Source organism: Echinops telfairi, unplaced genomic scaffold (assembly GCF_000313985.2).
Source record: "Echinops telfairi isolate 266 unplaced genomic scaffold, ASM31398v2 ScPeMD7_7469;HRSCAF=8507_1, whole genome shotgun sequence".
Classification (NCBI taxonomy): Eukaryota; Metazoa; Chordata; class Mammalia; order Afrosoricida; family Tenrecidae; genus Echinops; species Echinops telfairi.
Window position 1 is genome coordinate 54,129,610 of NW_022111373.1, and position 22,177 is coordinate 54,151,786.

The 22,177-nt window shown below is 41.1% G+C and overlaps 1 protein-coding gene across 4 annotated transcripts in view; it reads left to right on the forward strand.

The window, feature by feature from the left end:
- Window positions 1-22,177, forward strand: part of FAM172A (family with sequence similarity 172 member A) — a 510,254-nt gene that overhangs the window by 331,432 nt on the left and 156,645 nt on the right. For all 4 annotated transcript variants that reach the window (XM_045285068.1, XM_045285069.1, XM_004703482.2 and 1 more), the window contains one exon: window positions 2,505-2,589. In XM_045285068.1, the coding sequence (XP_045141003.1) occupies window positions 2,505-2,589 (85 nt within the window). The remainder of the gene's footprint in view (window positions 1-2,504; window positions 2,590-22,177) is intronic.

The following is a 22,177-nucleotide window of genomic DNA, read 5'->3' on the forward strand; positions in this document are numbered from 1 at the left end:
TACAGAGTAGGGGTTACGTTTGCTAAAATGAAGTTTCACGTGTAATGGCATATGTCTGTTTTGTATTTTTTCTTTGCATATAATTTTTCAGCATGTTTATATTGTTTTATTTCATTATACACCATCACATGGCAGACATATTTTTATTTTGCTTTGCCCAGTGAGGTGAAAATACACATTCATACATGTATACCCACATATCTATATTTTTATACTCTTGAAATTTAGAGTATCAAACCTTCAAAATTTCATAGAAGCACTTTGTCTCTCTAGACAACTTCTAGACAGACTGAGATTAACTAAAGGTTCTTTATCTTCTATCTGGTTTTTATTGGAGAGCCAAGCATAAGCCCTATTCAAAATCAAAATCTCATGATCATTAAATTTCTATCTTTATTTTGCCTGAATGTTTCAGTTACAGGTGACTCTAAGAGAGTTCGGTTTGTTCAGCCTTTAAAGTCCGCAGTAAAAGTGAGGAATATAATTACTCACCTGCACACTGTGATATTGTTATTGCTCTCGTGATTTGCCATCCAGGCTTGTCCAAGCTTACACCGATCCAATAGCCTCTGTTTTATGACAAATACAAAGAGCCGGTAAGGCACAGTTTTACATATGTGAAGTGTGGGTGAACAGTATTAAGACTGACATATCACCTGGATAATAGCCGACTTTCATCAGATTTGGAGGTACTAGTAGGATGAATAATAATTAACATATATACCTAATCGCGGCCTGTCTGTCTGTAGTGCTAATTGCTGTCATTGAAAAGACTGAATTGTTTAAGAAAAAGAGAGAGAAAGAGAGTCATTCTTCATTGAAGCTATCTCCCTGTATCATTGGGAGCCTATTTTTAGTACCTATAGAAGTCATGATTTCTTGAATTTATTAGGGGCTGTGAAGAGTGATAAAACAAATCATCCATTTACATATCTTGACACTGCTTTGGAGAATACTTATTTCTTACAAGCAAGTGTCACATTGTATATAAAAGCTGGCTAATTGTGTGCTAATCTTCTGCATTATCTGAAACTCTCTGATGTGGTAGTCTATCAATAGTAATATTAATTTTACTTATTTTAAATGTATGAAATATCTTCTAAAACCCTACTTCTTTTATAATTTCTGCTCTCTTACATTGTGTAATTTTGCATTCAGCTGCTAATTAAGATTAGGAGAGCATGTTATAGAATACATATCCACTTTAAACCGTCAAGCTTTTGTAATACATGAAAATACTAATATTTTATCTATTTTAAATGTAAAATGAGAGAAAGCATTTAAGAACATTACTAGATGTTGTGTTCGTTTTCATGTTGTTGTTTTCTTTTCCACATAGTTCAATAGTTTCCTTGATCTACTGTTTCTTACAAAAACCGGCCATGCTTTGTGAACTTCACTTTCTCATCTCATACAGCAACTCTTCCTTTATGTTATTTCTGCTCTCCCTGGTCCCAGAACAGTAGGGTTGCCTTGAAAAATCTATTCAAAAGCCGTTCCTCGGCCTTTATTGGTGGGGACTGGGGCCTTTGAAATTCTCTCCTCACTGCAACACAGCTGACATCTTCTTCCAGACAGAATGAATTAAGGAAATACAATAAAACACTTGATCTACCAGTCAAGGATCTTCCCACAGTACAGCCGAATTCCATGGTGCACACCCAGGGCAGCAAGCATCTAGAAACGCACAATGCATGCTGGTTGACCAGAACAGCAATCCACGATTCTGTCCAACATGATGGATGGGATGATTTCTTTCTGAAAAATCTGGCTGGAAATTTAGAGAGAGAGTGTGTGTGTGTACTGAGAAATTATCAAATATATATAATATATATATACACACACATATATATTTATGAAGTCAATCACAATTTTAAAAGCCAGACTTCAAACACAGACTTAAAATGTATGGAAGGAATATAGATTTTTTTTTCATTCATCTGAGTTGTAAATCATCTTGCCTTAGAGATTGATCTTTAACACGGAAGGCTCTGTGTCTGCAGAGCAGCACTACAGTTCGCCAGGCTGTGTTTCTCTTGGGCTGTTTGCGAGGGCCTTCATTGTACAAGGTTTAATAGAAGCTAAGAGACAATGTGATTAGATGGACTAATTTCTAGGGAATAAAGGCAAAATTTATTTCTAGTATGGCACATGCATATGGTTTTAAAATGTCATTATTCTGCCATATGATTAAATTAATATTTATTGTGGTCAATTTCTTTTGATTAGAATATATTACTCTTTGGATGTCTAATTCTTTTTATTTAGAAATATACCGAACAGTTCACAGAAAATTACTTCTTCCTAATATGGGCACAGATGATTGGCTGAATTGTAAAAGAGAAACCTTTTTGTGCAGTTGTGTTGGTCATGAGGGTTTGCATTGCATTGCCTAAAGTGTATGTACACTAGTTGATCGTATAGGATATATTAATTTCTGCAGTTTAACAATTTGGTCTTGGTGTAAGTTGTTTCAACAGAGAATTGTCGCTATTGTATTACAGAACTGTTGCAACTGGGTCTCCAGCTCAGAACCGTTAGATACGTCTGTGGAATCCATGCTGCCCGACTGCCCTCGAGTCTCAGCAGGTATGTGTTTGATGAGGAATGTCTGGTTTGTTTGGGTTGTCGGGTGAAAACATATTCCAATAAAAAGTAGAGTTTTATTTTGTGAATCAAAGTATGCTATTCTGACTTGAAAACCAAATGAACTTTTGATAAGGCTCACATCCACTCTCAAAATTTAAAACGCTTATCCAATAATCTCAGTAGGACAAGTAGCAAATATAGTGTCAGAGTAAGATGATGGTTGCTGTTAGAATTTGGAGAGCTAAGACATACGTGAACGAAAGATTGACTACGACAAGGACTGGGTAGACGTATGGCCATCTCATGGGACCTATATTTATCTGTTAATCAAGTACCAACTCAATGTTATAGGAACACAAACGCGGTGAGTTGAGAGTTCTTATAGATTGCTATAACCTAGAATATATATTTTTTATGTTATTGCAAATATTTTGCCTGGACCTTGGTGGTGGGAGAGCTTGGGCCTTGGAAAGTCCTAAAGAACCTATCGAATGGAGTAGGGGTTGCTAGTCTGGAATCCCAACGAGAGCAAATCATCGGGCTGTTTTTCCTGCTGAGCAACTGGTTGGCTCACACTTCAGACTCTCTGTTAGCAACTAAGTGCTTAACTATTGAACCACCAGAATGCCTCCCTGTCATCGCAGCTGCTGTTTACTACCGCCTCCTTCCACGACCCAGCCCCTGTTCTCATTGCTTTCTGCCACCATCTGAGCTAGCTGCTCCTGGGAGAAGGATCAAAACCGTCATTCCGATGAGTCTGGGGCTTTGGAAATTTTATGTTAATTAGGTTGTTGTCATGATCAATAACTGCAGTCACAGGCCAGGGAAGTACTAAAACAGTGCTTCTCAACCTTCCTAATGCCACGACCCTTTAATACAGTTCCTCATGTGATGACCCCCCAACCAAAAAATTATTTTCGTTGCTACTTCATAAATGTAATTTTGCTATGATTATGAATTGGGCAACCCCTGTGAAGGGGTCGTTCAACCCCCAAAGGGCACGCAACCCACAGGTTGAGAACCTTTGTATTAAAAGGCTCTTCTGCATTGCCTGCACACTGTCTAGTCCTCCTTTCCTCATTGTGCTGCTCAGCTTTCCATGGGTAACCCAGCAGCCATGTAATTCCACCCTGCACCGCCCCCATAGTTCACAGGGATAGGGACCCAAACTGGCAAGTTGGCAACTCCATCTCCCAGTTCACTGGAATCATTGCTGGGTCTTCTGATGGAAGCATTCCATCCTTTGAAGCGAAAACTTCTTGACCAGCCAAGCCTAAGGTCAGGGGAGGGGAAATGGCTGGTTTTCCAGTAGATCTGAGGATCACGGGGAGAAGAACAGCAGCTCCCAGGGCCCCTCATTATTTGACAGCAGCTCTGGAAGAGATGGCATGCTATATTCAATGCTGACTTAGCTCGAATACCACACCCTGGAAGACATTGGTTCTAGACCCTCTCCCCCAAGGTGTTGTCCCCTATAAAGAACCATAAGTGAGTCTTCAAAAATCATTCCACCGCTCTAGCATGCCTGCAGCATGCCTGCCGTCTCCGAATAACGGGGAACATCGGAAGACGAAGACAAGTGAATGTTGGCAGACCGTGGACTCTCTCTTGTCCTCTCTCACTCTGATGGAAGCCAGCTGCCATGTGTGAGCTGCTCTATGCAGAGGCCCATGTGGCAAGTGACTAGTGTCTCTGGCCAAGAGCCAGCAAGAACCTGATGCATACCATCAGCCTTGGAAGGAGATCCTCCCAGTTGAGCCTTGAGATGGACAGTAGCCCCTGCCACCGATTGACTGCAGTCTTTGAATGCCCCTGAGCTGGAGTCACCTGCCAGACCCTGCCCAGATTCCTGACCCACAGACACTGGGATTGGCAAATTGTTGTTTGCAGCTGCCAAGGATTGGGGTGATTTATTGCACATTAGTACATAATTAATACAATGTGCTTAAACTTCAACTCTGGTGGTCTCTCAAGCTTCCGTGGAAAAAAATCTTAGCCTGCTTTGAGATGGACGCTTGGTGAGGCTCCTCTGAGCGCTGATGCTTGAGGCTTAAGACCACTCTTTTGCTGAGTATGCTGTGTGTACTCACTGCGATAGAGCCTATTCTGACTCATGGTGACGCTGTGTGCAGAGGAGAGTTGCTCCGTCGGGTTCGGAGGCTGTAAACGTTCAGAAGCAGATCCCCGATTTCATTTCCAAGGCGGTGCTGGGACCCCGCTCTTTAAATGCTGTGCCACCCGGAAAAACCCACTAAGACGATTCATTGTTACCCTTGCTCCCCATCTACAAATTTGGGCTTTGCTGTACCATTTATCAGACAAAAAGATAATTAAGCTTCCTTTTTATGCAAATCCTCCTATCTATGTTTCCTTTTACTGTCCCCTCGAAAAGATGTTGCTCAAAATTGCTTCACTTTATAAATGATTGCTACCTATGAAGATATAATCTAAAAAGCAAGTATAAAAAAAATCTTAATGGTACTTAAAATATCATTAATAATTATTTTCAGCACAGTTGTATTGTTCTACTTTTCTGTTTGAAGTCAACTATAATACTCGAGAACTCCACACTTGGAAGAGTTGGCAGTGTTGCATCTTGCACTCAAGTGCAGCGTGACTCTTCAGTTATTACGTCGAGAATGGTGGGAGTCGATGCGTGTCAAGTGGCTGGTTCCCCCTTTCTTTCTATTTGTAGTGTAAAATTAGATTGCAGTGTGAGGATGATTGTAACTAATGAGAGTTCTCTTTATTTGCTAAAGGAGTGCTGGGAGCGCAGTGGGTTAGACACTTGCTGCTACTCCTTGGTGGTTCTAACCAACAAGCCGTTCCTCAGAGAAAGAGGAGGCTGTCCACCCTGTTGTTGTTTGTGAAACCTATATGGAGTTGCTGTGAGTCAGAATCAATTCAATGACAGTAAGCTTGCGAGGGGGGGATTGTTTATTGATGTATGGATTTTATAACTCACAGATTGTTTATTTATAGGTTTGGGTTTGTTTTTTATAACACGGCAATAATAAAGACCTGTTTGACATAGCTTATAGAAATGTAATAGGGACACATTTTTTCAATCGCCTGGAGAATATTTTCAGTTCATCAGAAGGATGATATATAAAAATACTGTGGGGTACTACTGCTGTTACAATTACATAGTAGGTACACACTGGGCTTCAGTCCCCAAGGTCAGCAGTTCAAAATCACCAGCTGCTCTATAGGGAAAAGATGAGGCTTTCTACTCCCATCAGTAGTTACAGTCTTAGAAACTCAAGGGCCTTTCTACCCTGTTCTACAGGGTCACTAAAAATCAGCTTCAACTCGATGACAATGAACTGAGCTTTTTGTTTTAAAGAATTTAAGGTTGCTGTTTATTTTTAAGCTATTGCTGATTATTTTCATTCTAGAGAGGTGAGAAAGCATTTGTGGAAATATTCGCCTTTTTATTATTCTTGCCTCTAAGCCTTTTTAGAAACTTGAAATTACATGTTTACTCTGATTTTCCTATACTCCCTATGACCTTGGCAAGGGTCACAAAATATTACACAGAAAATAGGGCCACACGAAGGTAGGAAATATAATGAAGAAATCAAAAGGAAAACTAAACTAATAGATGGAAGAAACATGTTCAGCAGGACATAGAAATCTGGAAACAATGAAGCCAGAAGAGGCGTTGGGGTCACAGTAAAGGTAAGAGTAGAAATGATATTGTGTGGTGTACTGCTCCCCAAACAGAGCTAATATAATTTTTGACTCTGTGTGAGGAGACATTCCCTGAGGGCAAAAGAAAGCAAAATATAAATGTTTAAAAACAGATAAAGTTACAGAAGATTGATATCTTCTAACTTCTTAAGTCTGAGCACAGCTTGTTTGGACTGGCCTGTACCAGGTGGCAGCTCTTTTACAGACTGGTTCCAATTATTTTATTTTTCCCTATAATAGTGTTGTATTTTTTTTTGCCATATCTTACATAATCTAACGTATCCATTCCCATACAATTCTGTTGCTCCCTCTCCTCTAGTGGGGTTATACAGTCATCAGTGCTATCAGCTCCTGTTCCCCCCTGTCCCCCTTCTTGTACCCTCAAGGAACCATTACTCCTTTTACTATTTCTGAAGGGTTGCCTGACTTGGCTTTCATGTACTGAACCATCTTTAATATACAAATGCACATACACAAATCTAACATGACTAATGAGGTAAAACAAATAAAAACCATAATAGTAAGGTGAGGAGATATTGGAGAACTAAAGGATAGTTATGTGGTTCATCTGTGCTATACCACACCCTGGATTTTATCATCCTTTCCATGTGGCCCTTCTGACAGCGACTATCCAATTAGCTTACAGGTGGGTTTTGGGTCTCCACTACATCCACACTCCTTCCCATCAATTTAGTTGCTTGTTTTTGAGCTTCGGATACCTCTTACCATCAGCACCTCATGATCACACAGGCTGGTGTGCTTCTTCCATTTGGGCTTTGTTGCTTCTCTGCTAGAGATGGCCACTTGTTTAACTACAAGCCTTTAAGACCCCAGATGCTCTATCATCATTGGGGGGTGGGACGCACTAGACTGCTCCATCCCTGACTGCAGGAATAGCAATGGGGATGTTTAGGATGTTCATTTTTCGAACATGAATGCTGAAGACTGAAAGGGGGGGTGCGCTGCTAGGCAAGCAGGATTTGGAGTACGCAGCTCTGGAAGAAAGGGGGCTGGACTGATGGTTTGTGACATGTCCTTCTCTCTACTTAACACAGAGATATCCGTCTGCTCTGTGTCAGGATCGCTGTTAGTCTTGTGACTGTGTGTGTTTTTTGGGGGAGGGGGTGGTTTTTATCTATTCAAGATGGGCAGGACAGGCAGTCTTACAGAGACCGGGAGACAGAGACTGGTGTGACAGTTTATGGGGGGCATCGGAGGGGATGGGGAGGTGAGCGGGGAGCCAACAATGACAGGTATAGGAGAATAGTAGGCGTTCTAAAAATGATGACGAGGGAGGGTATAGCTTTTCTGGACCTGTTTGATAAAGCAAGTTGTATCTGAGAGGAATTACAGAGAGGTGAACAATGGGTAAACATGAGAGTGGGGCCAGAGGAAAAAAGAAAAAGAGGGAAATAGATATATATATGTGTGTGTGTGGGTATGTATGTAAATATATAAATACAGGTATATTTGTTTATATATGCATATATATATATAAAGAAGTAGATGGACTTTGAGCTTCTACTTAAATCTTACCTCAGTACAAGAACGGTTTGTTCTAATAATGTGGCATTTTATGCTACCTTCCTGACACTCTTGCTGAAGACAAGATGTGGTGAAGAAAGCTGATGATGCCCAGCCATTAAAAGACAAATTTGTTTTTAACACTTGAAAGTGTTCAGAGTGGCAATAGGGAGAAAACTACCTAACGCCGGAAAGGGCACTGAAGGACTGGGTGAGTGAAAGGGAGGCTGCGACATTGTCAGTTGTCAGCCACGGAAAGCTGCATTGGCGGGAGAACCCTCCTAGACTTTACTTCTGGTTCTGCCTTCCTGATTGCCTGCTCGCAAAGACAGTATTTACTTATTTGACATCAAAGATCTTTTTCCTGGATTTCAGCGTCCCTAGTCAGCTCTCCTAGCAGTCTCTTATTCTATCGGTGTTGGAAACCTGACAATCTCACCAGTCCTCAACGTGTGCCTGAAGAATGGTTATTATGGGCGAGTTATGAAGAGTGTTCCACAATTGCCCAAGTTGCACATACAGGAAATTATAACATCCATACACCATTCTGGGTTGACCGATAAGCTTGCTTATGCTTAACGGTGAATGGCCAGAGGCCGTGTGGCTGGCTGACCTGGCGGTTAAGGGACTCCTCAGCCTCCGCCCCCTTGTGTGCACCAGGTCCACCGGATGGTTTCCACCTGTGCATGTTAGGTGCTGGCCAGTCAGCTCCACCTCATACTGACCCTGTCCGCTCTAAGTTTAGGAGGCAGAACTTCCCCCGCAGTCTGAGTACCTTCACTGACAGACAGTTCCAGCCACACCTGACCCCGTATCTCTGCGATTCACAAGGTTTGCGGGGGCTCGCACCCCTCCAAAGTGGACGGCCTCTTCTTTCTCTCTGTGCTTCGTCTAGAAGCTCCACTGAGACTATTCACCACTGGTGACCTTCCACCCATGTGACCCACTGCTGCCACAGCTCCCAGCATGACAGCCACCACAGTCCCACAAACTGCCAGGCGGATGGTGGGTTTTCCACCTCAGTGATAAAACACGAACACCCACATTCACTCACTCCTGTTGAGATGCATGAGAGCTGTCACCACTTGTCCTCCTGCAACTTATATCCATTGTCCTTTGCCCTGGCCTTGACTTGAGGCAGATTTTCCTTTAAAAAAAAAAGTATATAGAGAATATGTGGTACCAATCTGGATACCTCACAATTAGAATGATAAGGTTGTTATTTGTTGCTGCGGAGTAGATGCTAGCCTGCCACCCTGCGCACGGGTGAAAGAGAATGGACGCCATAGGGTCCTCATAGCTGCGACGGCAGCCTCCAACCTACCAGGCTGATTCCATTTGCATTCCCACTCCAGAGAGGCCGAGTCGGCACCTGCCGTGCCTCAGGCGCCCAGGTGAGTCTTATGTGGACCAGCAGTCTATAGCAATGACCTGGGGATCTTGTTAAACTGTAAGATCTGATTCAGTATATCTGGATGGAAATGCAAATTCGCAACAGGAGGCTGAAGCCCACCTGTAGGGTTTCCATTGCTAGTCCAGCACTTAATGCTGTGCCACGTATGGAGTTGCAGAAAAAAAGAAATGCCTAACATAAAAATAAAAATTATAACTACCACGTGGCTGAGAGACTGAGAACTGGAGAGAGACTTACTCAAGACACCAGTGACTGTATTCTTAATGTTTACTGACCCCAACCTATTAGCTTCCCTAATAAACTTACTTACTTATGAGAGAGAGACAGAGCCGGTGGGGGGACTATAGTAAATGCCCTCACTAACCCACTGTCATTGTGTGTATTCCAACCCTCTGGGACCCTGTAGAACAGTGTTCTGAACCTTCCTCATGCCACCACCCTTTAATATAGTTCCTCGTGTTGTGGTGACCCCCAGCCACAAAATTATTTTCGTTGCTACTTCATAACTGTAGTTTTGCTACTGTTATGAATCATCATGTAAATATCTGATATGCAGGATGTATTTTCATTGTTACAAATTGAACATAAATAAAGCATAGTGTTATATACAAAAACAATATGTAATTCTATATTGTGAAATATTTAATTCTAATGACAAATAATAAAATTTTGTTTTGAAGCAAGGTGTAGCATGGGTAACCGTCTTCACACCAGGTTCTCATATGTGGGCGAATCTGCATGTGGGCGGACCCGCCTGGAGACAGATAGAGGAGCGGTGTCTCTGTGCCTAAGACCATCGGAAATATGTGTTTTCTGATGGTCTTAGGCGACCCCTGTGAAAGGGTTGTTTGGCCCCCAAAGGGGTCGGGACCCACAGCTTGAGATCCGCTGCTCTATAAGGTTTCCAAGGCTGTAAGTCTTTCCCAGAGCAGAGAGCCTCATCTTCCTCCTGAAGAGCAGCCACAGGTGGCTTCGCCCTGTCGTCCTTAATAGATGCCTTAAGGGTTAAGAATTAAATTTGGAAAATTACTATATTATTATGGGCCTGTATACTGGAAATAAAAGAAGGGGGACATTGAAAACATATTCCTAACTGTCAAGCTCCACTTCTCCCAGTAGAAAAGTGTCAATAGAAAGTTAGCAATTACTCAGTACATGTGAATGGTAGACAGCCTACTAATGTAACCCTAATTGTTCTTTGCTTAAATAATCCAGATTGACTGTTTACACTGACTGAACTTGCTGAGTATTTGCTAAATATTCACTTCACTTTATTGCTGAAAATACCTCTTGAGGAAATGACACTAAGGCGTTATATCTCTTCTTTGTTAGTGAATCGTCACTTCCCTCTCAAGATAGCAGTGAGAAATCAACAGTAATTGCTTCTAGAATGTGCTGTCACTCAGAATGTGTAGCCAAGTTGAGTTGTCTAATATGTTTTAGACACCGCTCAAATTAATTAGGCAGTTGAGAATCTCTACTTTGTCTTGTAAACAGACCTTAGAATTCAAGGCATATTACCATATATGATACAGTACCACATTTTTAATGTATGTACTGTTCAAGAGCTGTAACATCTCTCTTTCCACTCCATAGATACAGATCCTAATCCCTTAAGTGATGTTTTCATGAACTAAATAGCACTTTTCCAGCATTTTTGTTCATTAGTGTAAAATTGGCCTGGTAGCTTCTATTATTCATCAGTGAGTTCCCTTGTTCACTGTTCTGTGCTACCTTATAATTATTAGTTAATGTAAGCGATGAGTATTCTAAAAGTTGACCACCCAAAATTCTTGTGTTTTCAGTGAATCATTCGTTATAAATAGTTAGCGAGCATCAGGAACCATGGGGAAATAACTAATTAAGGAGCCATTTAAGATAGAACCCTGGTGGCTTAGTGGTTACTAGTTGGGCTGCGAATGGCAAGATTGGCAGTTCGAAACCACCAGCAGCCTCTCCAGAGAGAGACCAGGCTTCCTACTCCCTTAGAGAATCAGTCTCAGAAAGCCTGTCTTCTAGGGTCGCTTTGAGTCACCACAGACGGGGTGACAGTGAGTTTGGGTTTTGGTTATCTAAATAAATGATCATTTATATAGGTCATGAACATTTGGCCTGGTTATGTGTACTTCCTCAGGCCTAATATTCTGCTGTGATTTTTTTATTTCAGTTTTCCAGTAATCACAGTGAATTTCAGTAGGCTCACTCCAGAAGTCTCACTTAAAAAAAAAATTAAAAATAGCCACCATGTTTTTTACAGTTTTCTGAACCAATTTGTGAAAAATCCTTCGAGGAATTTGGCAGTAAAGGCGGCAACTCTCCTTTTACTGAACTAACTCTTCCTTTTAAAGATGAAGCAGTTTAAAACTAATTATTTTTGCAATGATTTTGCCCAAAACAACTGAGTAATATTAATATGTTTATACTTGAATATTATAAATGTGGACAATTTTTTTTCTTTCGCTGCCCTCTTAACAGCTATGTCCATAATGGTTGGAAAAGGGGAACAAACAGTGCGTAGGGCGGGCATTTTCACCCTTCTTGCCGTGTGTTAAGTACTGACCTCCTTCCCACAGCACAGCTGCCTGCATTCGCTTGTCCTTCATTTGCCCTTTCCTCTGGCAGCTCTGGCAGCGTCAACGCCCGGGTGGGTCTCTGTGTCTGTATATTGCACTCTGCTTTTCTCTCATCGGCATTTGGTCTCTGTGTAGGGCTCTCTTCTTAGTTTTTCTTTTTCTTCAGTGTCCCTGACTTCCAGTCTCCAGCACTTAGAGAGTCTTTGTCCTGCCAACTGACGGAATCACATCTCCCCCAGCTCGCTCGGTCTCCCCTGCCTAACCTCTGTGGTTTCCTGGTCCACTTGCCCTTCACTTCCCTTTGACTGTATGAGATGTGCCTCCCTCGAGCACAGGCTCTCAGTCCACTTCAGGCGACACCCTCTCTGTCTGCTTAGTCTGCCTTGTTACAGACAAACTGACATTGAGGCACCATTAATAATCTGCCTCCTGATAAAAATCCTCCCACACTCTACCCATTTGGAGGCACTGTTTTGTTTTTAGAGGTGAGTTGGAACATCTACAATGAATTTCTTAGACGAAGCTTTTAAGTGAACATCAGGGACTACAGATAAACCAAACCTTTTCTATTTACAAAATTCCAAAATGTTCTATGTTGACTCTTAAGCTTTTAAAATCAGGTATATATTTTAAAGATTTAAATTCATCATATTTCTTAAAATATAGTCATTTCTAACTTACCCCCATGGTTCAATTTTTAGCCTTCTAGATCTTCAGGTCTGAGAGGGAAAGAGTAACAGGAGAGAGGCACACGCACCTGGCAGTCAACCATTTGAGATCAAAAGCACAGCACTTCCCCAAAGATCAAGTTCAGAAAGGTTAGGAAAGTGGAAGAGGAAAAACAAGGAGGATGTGCAGGAAGCGATGTTGCATTGTGGAGCTTTCAATCAAGGACATGAATCAAATGCGAATGAATGGTTGAATGAAAAGCGGATCTGCTCTGTAAATAAACCTTCACCCAATTCACAAGGAGATATATACACACATACACATATACATTTGTTCATTTTTATGGGGAAAATCTTTGTATTTCAAGATCAATTTTGAGAGATGATTGACCAATGACTTCCATTTCTAGGTGTGAGAATTGAGTTCACTCATATTTGATGACCATAACTGTTAATTCTATATGCTGAGCAAATAATCCGAGAAGCTGGCCTATATGAAGAAGAATGTGGCCTCAGGAGTGGAGGCAGGCTTGTTAACAGCCTTCGGGATTCAGGTGACCCAGCCTTGCTTGCTGAAAGCGAGGCGGACTTAAAGCCCTTGTTGATGAAAATCAAAGACCGTAGCCTTCATATGGTTTGCAACTGAATGTAAAGAAAACGAAAAACTCACTACGTCACCAGTAGAAAACACCATGGTAAATAGAGCAAAGATCCAAGCTGTCCAGGATTTCATCTTGTTTGGATCCCCGGGCGCTGTTCATAGAAACAGCAGTCAAGAAATCAAATGACAAATTTGCATTGGGCAAATCTGCTGCACGAAACCTCTTTAGAGTGAAGTGAAAAGATGTTACCTAACGACTCAGATGTACCTGATCCAAACCAGGGTGTGTTCATTCGCCTCCTCTGCATTTGAAAGTTGGGCCACGAAGCAGGAAGGCCACGGCAGCACGGAAAGAACGGATACCTGTGGGTGGTGGTGCTGTGAAGGAGACGGAGGTACCAGGTACCGTGGTTGGCCGGAAAAGCCTACACTTCTGCTGGGAGGAAGTGCAGCCCTCTCGTAGGTCCCCACTCGCAGCAACCCTTCCGCCTCACAATTGTTATGTTTGAGCCCGTTGTTACAGCCACTGAGCCAGTCCAGTCCCACCAGGGGCGTCCTCTTCTTTGCTACCGTGATGGGACTGGTCTCTGCTGAGAACATGTCCAAACGACGTGAGACCAAGACCTCATCCTCTTCACCGTCAAGGAGCGTTCTGGCTGTTTCCTCCAAGACAGGTTTGTTTGCTCTTCTGATAGTCCATGGTACTTTCAATCTAATTTGTTAGTATTCCTTTCATCTTTACATATATAATTCCAACTCTTCAATACTTTGTACCAATAAAAACAAAAATTGCTTACAGATATTTTACGTAACTTATAGATATTTTACATAGCTTATAGATATTTTACATAACTGCCTGGCACAATCCTGGGCAAACTTTAGTAATACTGCATATATTCCTAATTTCTAAAATGCTATAAAAGTGATTTGTTAAAATTTGGGGGAATAAATGTATGCACCATATTTTCTACAGCAATAATTTTACTAGAGAAAACTTTCATAATGGCCCTCTAAAATTAATATTAGCTTGGAATTTCTTTGATCACTGGCTAATGTTTTAGAAGTAAACCTATGAAGAAGAAACAATATGAAAATCAAATTTTTGCTTTTCTTTTAAAAATTTGCCTTGGAGGAAATTTTAAATGTTCTTTCCATTTTAATCTTTTCTGTTTTGTTTTTTGTATGGATGGAGCATGATTAGATTTAAAATTTCACTGCCATTGGGTTAGTGCTGACTCCTAATAACCTCTTGTGGATTTCCTAGACTGTAACTGTTTACAGGAGTAGAAAGCCCCTTCTTTCTCCCATGGAGCTGCTATTGGTCTTGAACTCTGATCATTACTGACCTCAGCTCAACACGTTACCACTACACCACCAAGGTTCTGTAGGGTCACAATGCCAGTAATTAAGTATAACCAATGTAGGAAATCGATTTGCAAAATTAGGTAATTTACAATTTGAATTATACAGTAATACCTGTAGATTTTCATATGCATTGAAATTTAGTTTTACACACCCAGCACTGTCGCACAATGATGCCCTCTCATGACATATTACAAAAGTAGTAATAGAATGTGAGAATTGGCCAACAAAGATGAAAAGTGGAACAAAGACTTGAAATACTGGAAGTGACTTGTCAGTGTTTGTGATAAAAGGCTGAAGACGTCCCAAAGGAAGTGAAGCTAGCATGAAACGTCGCCTTCTAGCAACTCCGAGAGACCCTCGTGACGTTCAAAGTGGGAAGGACAGATGAGTTGATGCTGAGCCTACCTTTGCCGAGGCACAAAAGAGTGGTGCTTTTATCTAAGTTATGTGGTAAGGAGGCAAGCACAATTCAAACTACTCTTGATAGCTTTTTTAGAATCTACTCACCCTCTACAAGAAGTAAAACACTTTAATTATCAATGGTTCTAATATGCTAAGTTGTAGTATGCTAAATAAATATGGATTTTACTGTGTCTTCATCTGCTCTGTAAAAGATTAGTATTGCTAGGTGCTGTTGACCGACTTCCATCTCATAGTGAGCCTACCCACCACCGAAGGAAACCCTGCCTGCTCCGGTGCCCCCCTCACCCTCCCTACTGTGCTTGGGCCCGTTGCTGCAGCCACCGTGCCAATCCATCGTGTTGAGGGTCTTCTTTAATTTCAAGGATGCTCTAGTTTACCAATTATGATGTCCATTTTCTAGGGACTAATGACACATCCAAAATAACAAGACCAAGTGTCGCCATCCTCATTTCTTAAGGAGCATTCTAGCTATGTTTTTTTCCAATACAAATGAGTGTGTGTGTCCTTCAAGCCATCCAGGGTATATTTGTTATTCTCTGCCAGGACCATACTTCAAAGAATCAATTCTTCTTTGATTTTCCACAGTCATGCATGCACCAGAAGCAAAGCATGACTTGAGTTAGGCGCATCTTAAGTCTTCAAAGTGGCATCTTTGCTTTTAACAATTAAGGGAGATCTTTTCCAGCTGATTTGCCCAGTGCAATGTCATTTGATCTCCTGATGGCTGCTTCCATGGGTATTGACTGAATTCACGTAAAATGAAATTCTTGGCCACGTCAGTCTTTTCCTGCTGTTGCTTACTGGTCCACTTTGAGGATGCGCGTGTTCTGTTGAGGAGGAATCTGTGTTGAAGGCCGCAGTCTTGGCTCTTCCCCAGTGAGTACTTCGAATTCTCTTCACGTTCAGCGTGCAAGGTCGTGTCATCTCCCTATTACATGTTAATTAATCGTCCTCTGACCCTGATGCCGTAGTCTTCTTCATCTAGTTCAGCTTCTTGGATTATTTGTGGAACATACATTAAATAAATATGGAAGAGGATATGACCCTGGCGTACGGGTCTCCTTATTTCAAACCAAACGATATCCACTTGTTTTGTTCAAATGACTGACACATGGTCTGTGTACAAGTTCCACATGAGAACAATGAAGTGTTATGGAATTCTCTACAAAGTTATCCATATATTTTTTTATAATCCACACACGACAATGTGTTTTTTTCCCCTTCTTTTCTACAAAAGTTTGTTCTTAAATGTACAGCAGGCTCCAAAACAATGCTCTATCGGTCCCTGTTCTAGCAGGGAATCCAGATGTGTGAACAGGCATGAAATCAAGGGTCATAATTGCCTCAGTCACTGAGAACAGCTTACTTTTTGCCAGATTTCTTAATTCCACCTGTAACCTGGGGACCCTCCTCCCTGGGCCTTCACCTGTAGCTCCTCAAGTTTCTTCTGTTCTTTCTAGTTCTGTTAGAAGGCCTTTCCTTTCTCACCCATTTCCCTGGTCTGCTTCTTGGGTTGGTTCAGGGGCTGCTTCTTGCGACCCAACATGGCATCGGGCACCAGACCTGCCACCACCCAATGCCTTTACGTAGTCAATGAAGCACCTGAAAACACCATTCTAATCTCTGCTTTCAGCCAAGGTCAATCTCATCTATAAGCTAAAGATTTTAGCCAAGAGAAGCCTATGGAGCAATTCAACTCTGTATCACCGTGTATGACTCTAGGTCCTAGGGAGTGGATCAACTGGAAGGCAATAGGTTTGGTTTGCTTTTTATTCATTTATCATCAATGCTAAGAGATGTTTTGACATTTTGACAAAAAGATCAGAAGGTCACAGAAAACTGTCTTTTTCCCCCCCTCATTTTTTGATTTACAGTCTCAGTTTATACAGTCATTTTTATGGCTCTACACTATTTTACAAAAAGAATGTCCTCTAGTTGCTAGGATTGTTAGCATTTATTTTATCTGGCAAGCCTAGGACCTTATTTTCATGGAAATTGTCCACTGCTTTTCAATATTTCAGAATTCCAAACGTTCTGTCATCCCGCTCCTGTTTCTGCTGCCGTTTTGTAGATTGTCCGAGTGCTTGCTCTTCCCAGTCATGTCCTGCCAGAGGTTACCCTCAGAGGACAGAGGATATCCTTATGTATTCTACAAGAGTGCAGTATTTAAACTCCTCCTAGTCTGATTCTTTAATATTCTACCGCTTTATTCTGCATCGTGAATTCCAGGCTGACTTTCTCCCTTTTATTCTTCTTTATGCTAATAGCTATTGTTCTGTACTGTCCTCGGCCCCAGAAACGCCATCAGTTCTTTCACACACCATCTTCCTTTCAAATTGACACCTGCCCTAGAATATGTCCTTAAAAGAAACTTCTTAAAATTCATCAGTTTCTTCTTTGTTTCAGCTACATATCTGTCACTCATACAGTATCAATCTTTCTTGAATTTAAAATTATTACAGGAAATTCTGTGTAAGCAGAATGTGAACGTCTAGCTGGAAGTCGGCCAGGTCAATACCCCATTATTGGCAACAAAACAAAAATATGAATGCACTGGTTTATCACCATTTGCACTTTTTGAACTATGTGGCAGTATAATTGAATATTAAAGATTTATGAATAAAATTTACATTAAATAAATAATGAGAGTAGCAAGCTTACTTTTCAGATTTTCCGTTCACAGTTGGCTTGATAGGTTGTCTTGAATTCTGAGGCTTTAAGAAGATGAAATAGGCATTCGGCAGCCCCGCCATGTTTTCTGAGCACTGAGCGTGGAGCTCAGCAATGCGCTCTAGATGGCTACATTTGAATGAACCATACATAATCTGCTCAAAGGGAGGGAGCCCACCTGGTCTCTCTTTAAGACCTTTGAAATCAAGGTTAAGTGATTTTGGGAGATAACTCAGCTTGATAAAATGACTGAATACTGTATTACCTCAGTATCTAAAGCCATGTGGCTTTGTCAGGTTTTAAATGCTTAAAGGAGTTTGAAATCTATATATTTAGGTAAGGTTTCAGTTTCAAAAAGCCACTGCTTAAAGATTTTATTCTAGTGCCACCTCTTCAATTTTCCATGCCCCTTCCCGCATCTCATGTTACCTAATGGAAAAGTTTAGGGTTTTCTTGGTGTTGGTGATGTGGTTTCTGTTTTTGATTTGGTTTGGTTTGGTTTGGTTTTCCAAGATATGAACGACTATTTGCCTTGCTTCTCTTGAGTTTCTTCAAGAGAGTTTATGGGAATTCGCAGTCCCCGAACTTGTAAGGGTTTTGCCACCAATATTAAATAATTTGGGAATCTCTTAAGAAAAGGAGATTTCTCTTAGCTCAATAAATAAATGGGTAGGTAGATAAATAAATAAATCGCGTGCAGTTAGACAGAAATTCTGTGTTGCTTCTATAAGACCCTGGCACACGCCAAATGACTAGTTTCGTTGATCATCAGCTGTCATTTCTGCTGGGTGTATTTTACTGTGCAGTGTAATGGAAAATTTTCCGTGAAGCCAGTTGTATGGCCCCTGCTCTCAAGTGGAAGCGTAGTGTAAATGTGAATGCAAAGGAAAGGGACTGCACTGTGACTAGTGTGATCAATGCAAGAACATCCTGAATTTTTTTCTTCCATAACAAGGGCAAACTCAGCTAAAAAGTTTGTTTAAACCCTGCTTGGCATAACAAGAAACTTTCAACTTGATCTGGGTATCTGTGAGGATCTATGAATATACCTGACTCAACACCATAATGCCTTTCAACTCAGCCCTGTTCAGCTCAACCACTTTGCTTGCTGTACTCGGATATTTAAAATTCTTCAAGGCTTCTGGTGAATGCTGTAGGGTCTATAGACTTAGTATGATTCTATAGCCCGGGACTTTTTCTTTGTCTACTCTCAATTGAGTTTCTCTGTGGTCATGTCATATTTGTACGTGAGCTTTTATTTCCAAGCACAATCATATGTTTAAAGGACAAAGAAAAACAAAGCAAAAAAAATAACCAAAACAAATGTACTTGATGGTCTTAATCTGAAGTTAAGAAAACCACAGAATCTCTCTACTGACAATTCTATGCATTCTAGTTTTTCTATCTCTATTTTAAGAGCATGAAAGTACACTACAGGCTTTGGTGCAAAGGCCCCAGGAGTGTGGGTGCCACAGACCCAGGCAGTGTCCCATTCTGTGGTCAGTAAGGTCTCTGAGTGGAATCGACTCAATGAAAAGAACAAGACAAGTCAGAATCGACTACATGGCGCTGGGTTTTGAGATGAACAAATCCTTTGGGTGCTGTGTCTTAAAGAGCCCAACTGCCGCTCTGGACTCTTCTTCATCCATCAAAGGACTCCTCAGGAAAGAAACCTAAGACTGCTCCTCTCCAGCCAACGCCAAGTCCGATTTCTTTGCTCTACTTCGTCTGAACAAACTCACCTCCTTCCCTCACAAGACACTCACGCACAAGATTGCTGGGCTCCCCGCGCTCTCCACGGATCAGTGCTTCCGAGAGAGTCACCATAGTCTTCAAATTGGAGGAGTTGTAACTCCTCCAAAAATACCCCCTAGCCCAGTGGTTCTCAACCTTCCTAACGCCACGACCCTTTCATACAGTTCCTCATGTTGTGGTGACCCCCAACCATAACATTTTTTTCATTGTGACTTCGTAACTGTCATTTTGCTACTGTTATAAATCGGGCGACCCCTGTGAAAGGGTCTTTCAACCCCCAAAGAGGTCGGACCCCACAGGTTGAGAACCACTGCTCTAGCCCCAACTTGAAATGCCAACCTGGTGGTACATGTCTACCCAGAGGCACCCCAGAAGCAAGGCTGGATCTCATTCTGAAATATCAGTGCTAACTTACTCTGACCACCTGCAGAATCAAGAAAACTTAAGATCCACACTTCTAGCCTGCTTTAATCTTTCTCTGATTTGTACGTTGTCCTCGGATGTGCTGGTCTGCTCTGTTGATTTAATTCCATTCCAAAAAAAATAATGTTTTAAAGAGATTCTACTTGAGAAGTGGAGCTTCGCTCACAGCATTGGGCACTAGCCACTCCTCCTTTATGAGTCCATGTCATCTCTTGTTTGCACGACCACCCTTTGGGACTGTACATTGGGAGAGATGAGGAGGCAAGGATCAACTTCCTAGCTAAAGAAATCATGGACCATCAAGATGACGTAGGTGTCTTTATCCTCTTACTATACTATGAACTGCGGTTGGTTCATTCATTTGCCCGCTGGTATGTAAATAACAAAATAAATGGTGTCTGCAATTGCCATGTGAGTCGCTCCTGGCTGTAGAGCTTAGCTCTAAAACTCCAGCCAAGTCTGTAAGGTAGCAAATTACCTGAGTGGAGAAGTAAGGAGATCACCGTGGTGCCCATTACTTGGGGAAAGTACTATCAAGAGATGAAACTTGAATGAAGACCTATGCACATGTTTATTATCTACTCTGCCTCCATTGTTTCCTACATCTGTCTTTTAATGGATTCTGGCAGTTGCTTTTACCTACTAAAAATAGGGAATGCTTGAGGAGAATCCAGTAACACAAATCCTGACACACTGTGCCTTTCGGATTAAAATGAACTCTTAATACCAAACTCTTAACCCCAAAGTTCCTAATAATAGAAAGTATAGCAGCCCTGCTCTCCTGACAGTTCCTCTTCACCCCATTAAGATTGTACACACATGGAGACTCAGGATCATGTCTTTCTTATCTTGAACCTGGTAATTCCCTAAGGATAACACTGGCCTGATTCTTACATTGTAATCTAATCACTCACTAAAAGGTCCCTGTATGTTTTTGAAAGTGATTGATTAGCCTCTCAAGCACCCCAACCCAAACAATTTTGGTGGTCTTGGACATTCCCATCACCCGCATTCCTCGGATCTTGATTTCTTCTCTAACCACCTATGCTTCGGCTTATTTTCCCTGATCATCTTGTGTCCGTGGCATATTAAATAGAGTCTTATGGAGATGTTGGCTTCCCTTTAAAATATGGGTTTTATTTGTGATTGAACATGTAGATAAACTGGGACAGATGGACATTGACAAGGTATGACCAAGTAAAAGAATATCTTGACTGAGAGGACACACATGAATTCCGAAACCCATTAATACAGCCTGACTTTTTGATACATTTAATGCTGTTGGGTAAACATTGGATTGTTAACTGCAAGGTCAGCAGTTCAAACCCTCCAGATGAGGGTGTCTGCTTCCATAAAAGTGTATGACCTCAGAAACCCTATAATAGGGTTGCTGTAAGAATCAACTTGGTGGCAAGTGGTGGCAATGGGTGAATTTTTTTCATCACTATATTTAAATTCAGTTTATTATAGCAAAGCTTTAATCAAATTCAGTTTACTGAAAAAAAAAATCATTTCACCCTTATTTTTTAGACCATGAATGTTTTCCCTTATTTTATAGATGAGCTGGTTTCAATATGTGGTCCTTAAAGAACAAATACATATATATATATATGGGAGGGGGCAGGGGCAGTTTATGTACTCCCACACATACAGATGGGAGCTTCAGAAAGATAGTAGAAAAATGAAATTAAAAGATATAGAAATTTTCCATGAAAATATATATGTGTTGGGCTCAAGTAGAAAGACAATGTTTTGGAAATGATGATGGCAACATATGTACAAATGTGCTTGACACAAGTGATGTGTGGATTGTTATAAGAGCCCCCGATACAAAACAGGGAGGGTAAAGGGAGAATGGGTAGGAAAGAGGGAACCGATTACATGGAACTGTGTGTGACCTCCTCCCTGGGAGACAGACAACCAAAAAGTGGGTGAAGGGAGATGTCGGACAGGGCAAGATATGACAAAATACCAATTTATAAACTATCAAGGGCTCATGCGGGAGGGGGGAGCGGGGAGGGAGGGGAAAAATGAGGACCTAATGTCGGGGGTTTAAATGGAGAGAAAATGTTTTGAGAAACGATGTACAAATGCGCTTTACACAATTGATGTGTGTATGGATTGGGATAACAGTTGTATGAGCCCCTAATAAAATGTTAAAAAATAAATAAATAAATAAATAAATAGCCCCCCGATAAAATTATTTATTTAAATATATATGTACGAACCATTGAATTGTATAGTTCATGAGTCATATGCCAATAAAAATGTTTTAATTGATAAAAAAGAAACAAAATATACGTGTCCACATGTAACTCTTTTATCCCTATTTATACCCATCTCTCATTTTGTTTAGCAGCCACTTGTTTTCTTCATGATTTTGAAAGAAATGGGACATAGGTGATAGTTGATGCTTGGAAAAAATGTATACCAGCAAAAATGCCCTTGGATAAAACTCCTTATATCGTAATTTTTTTTA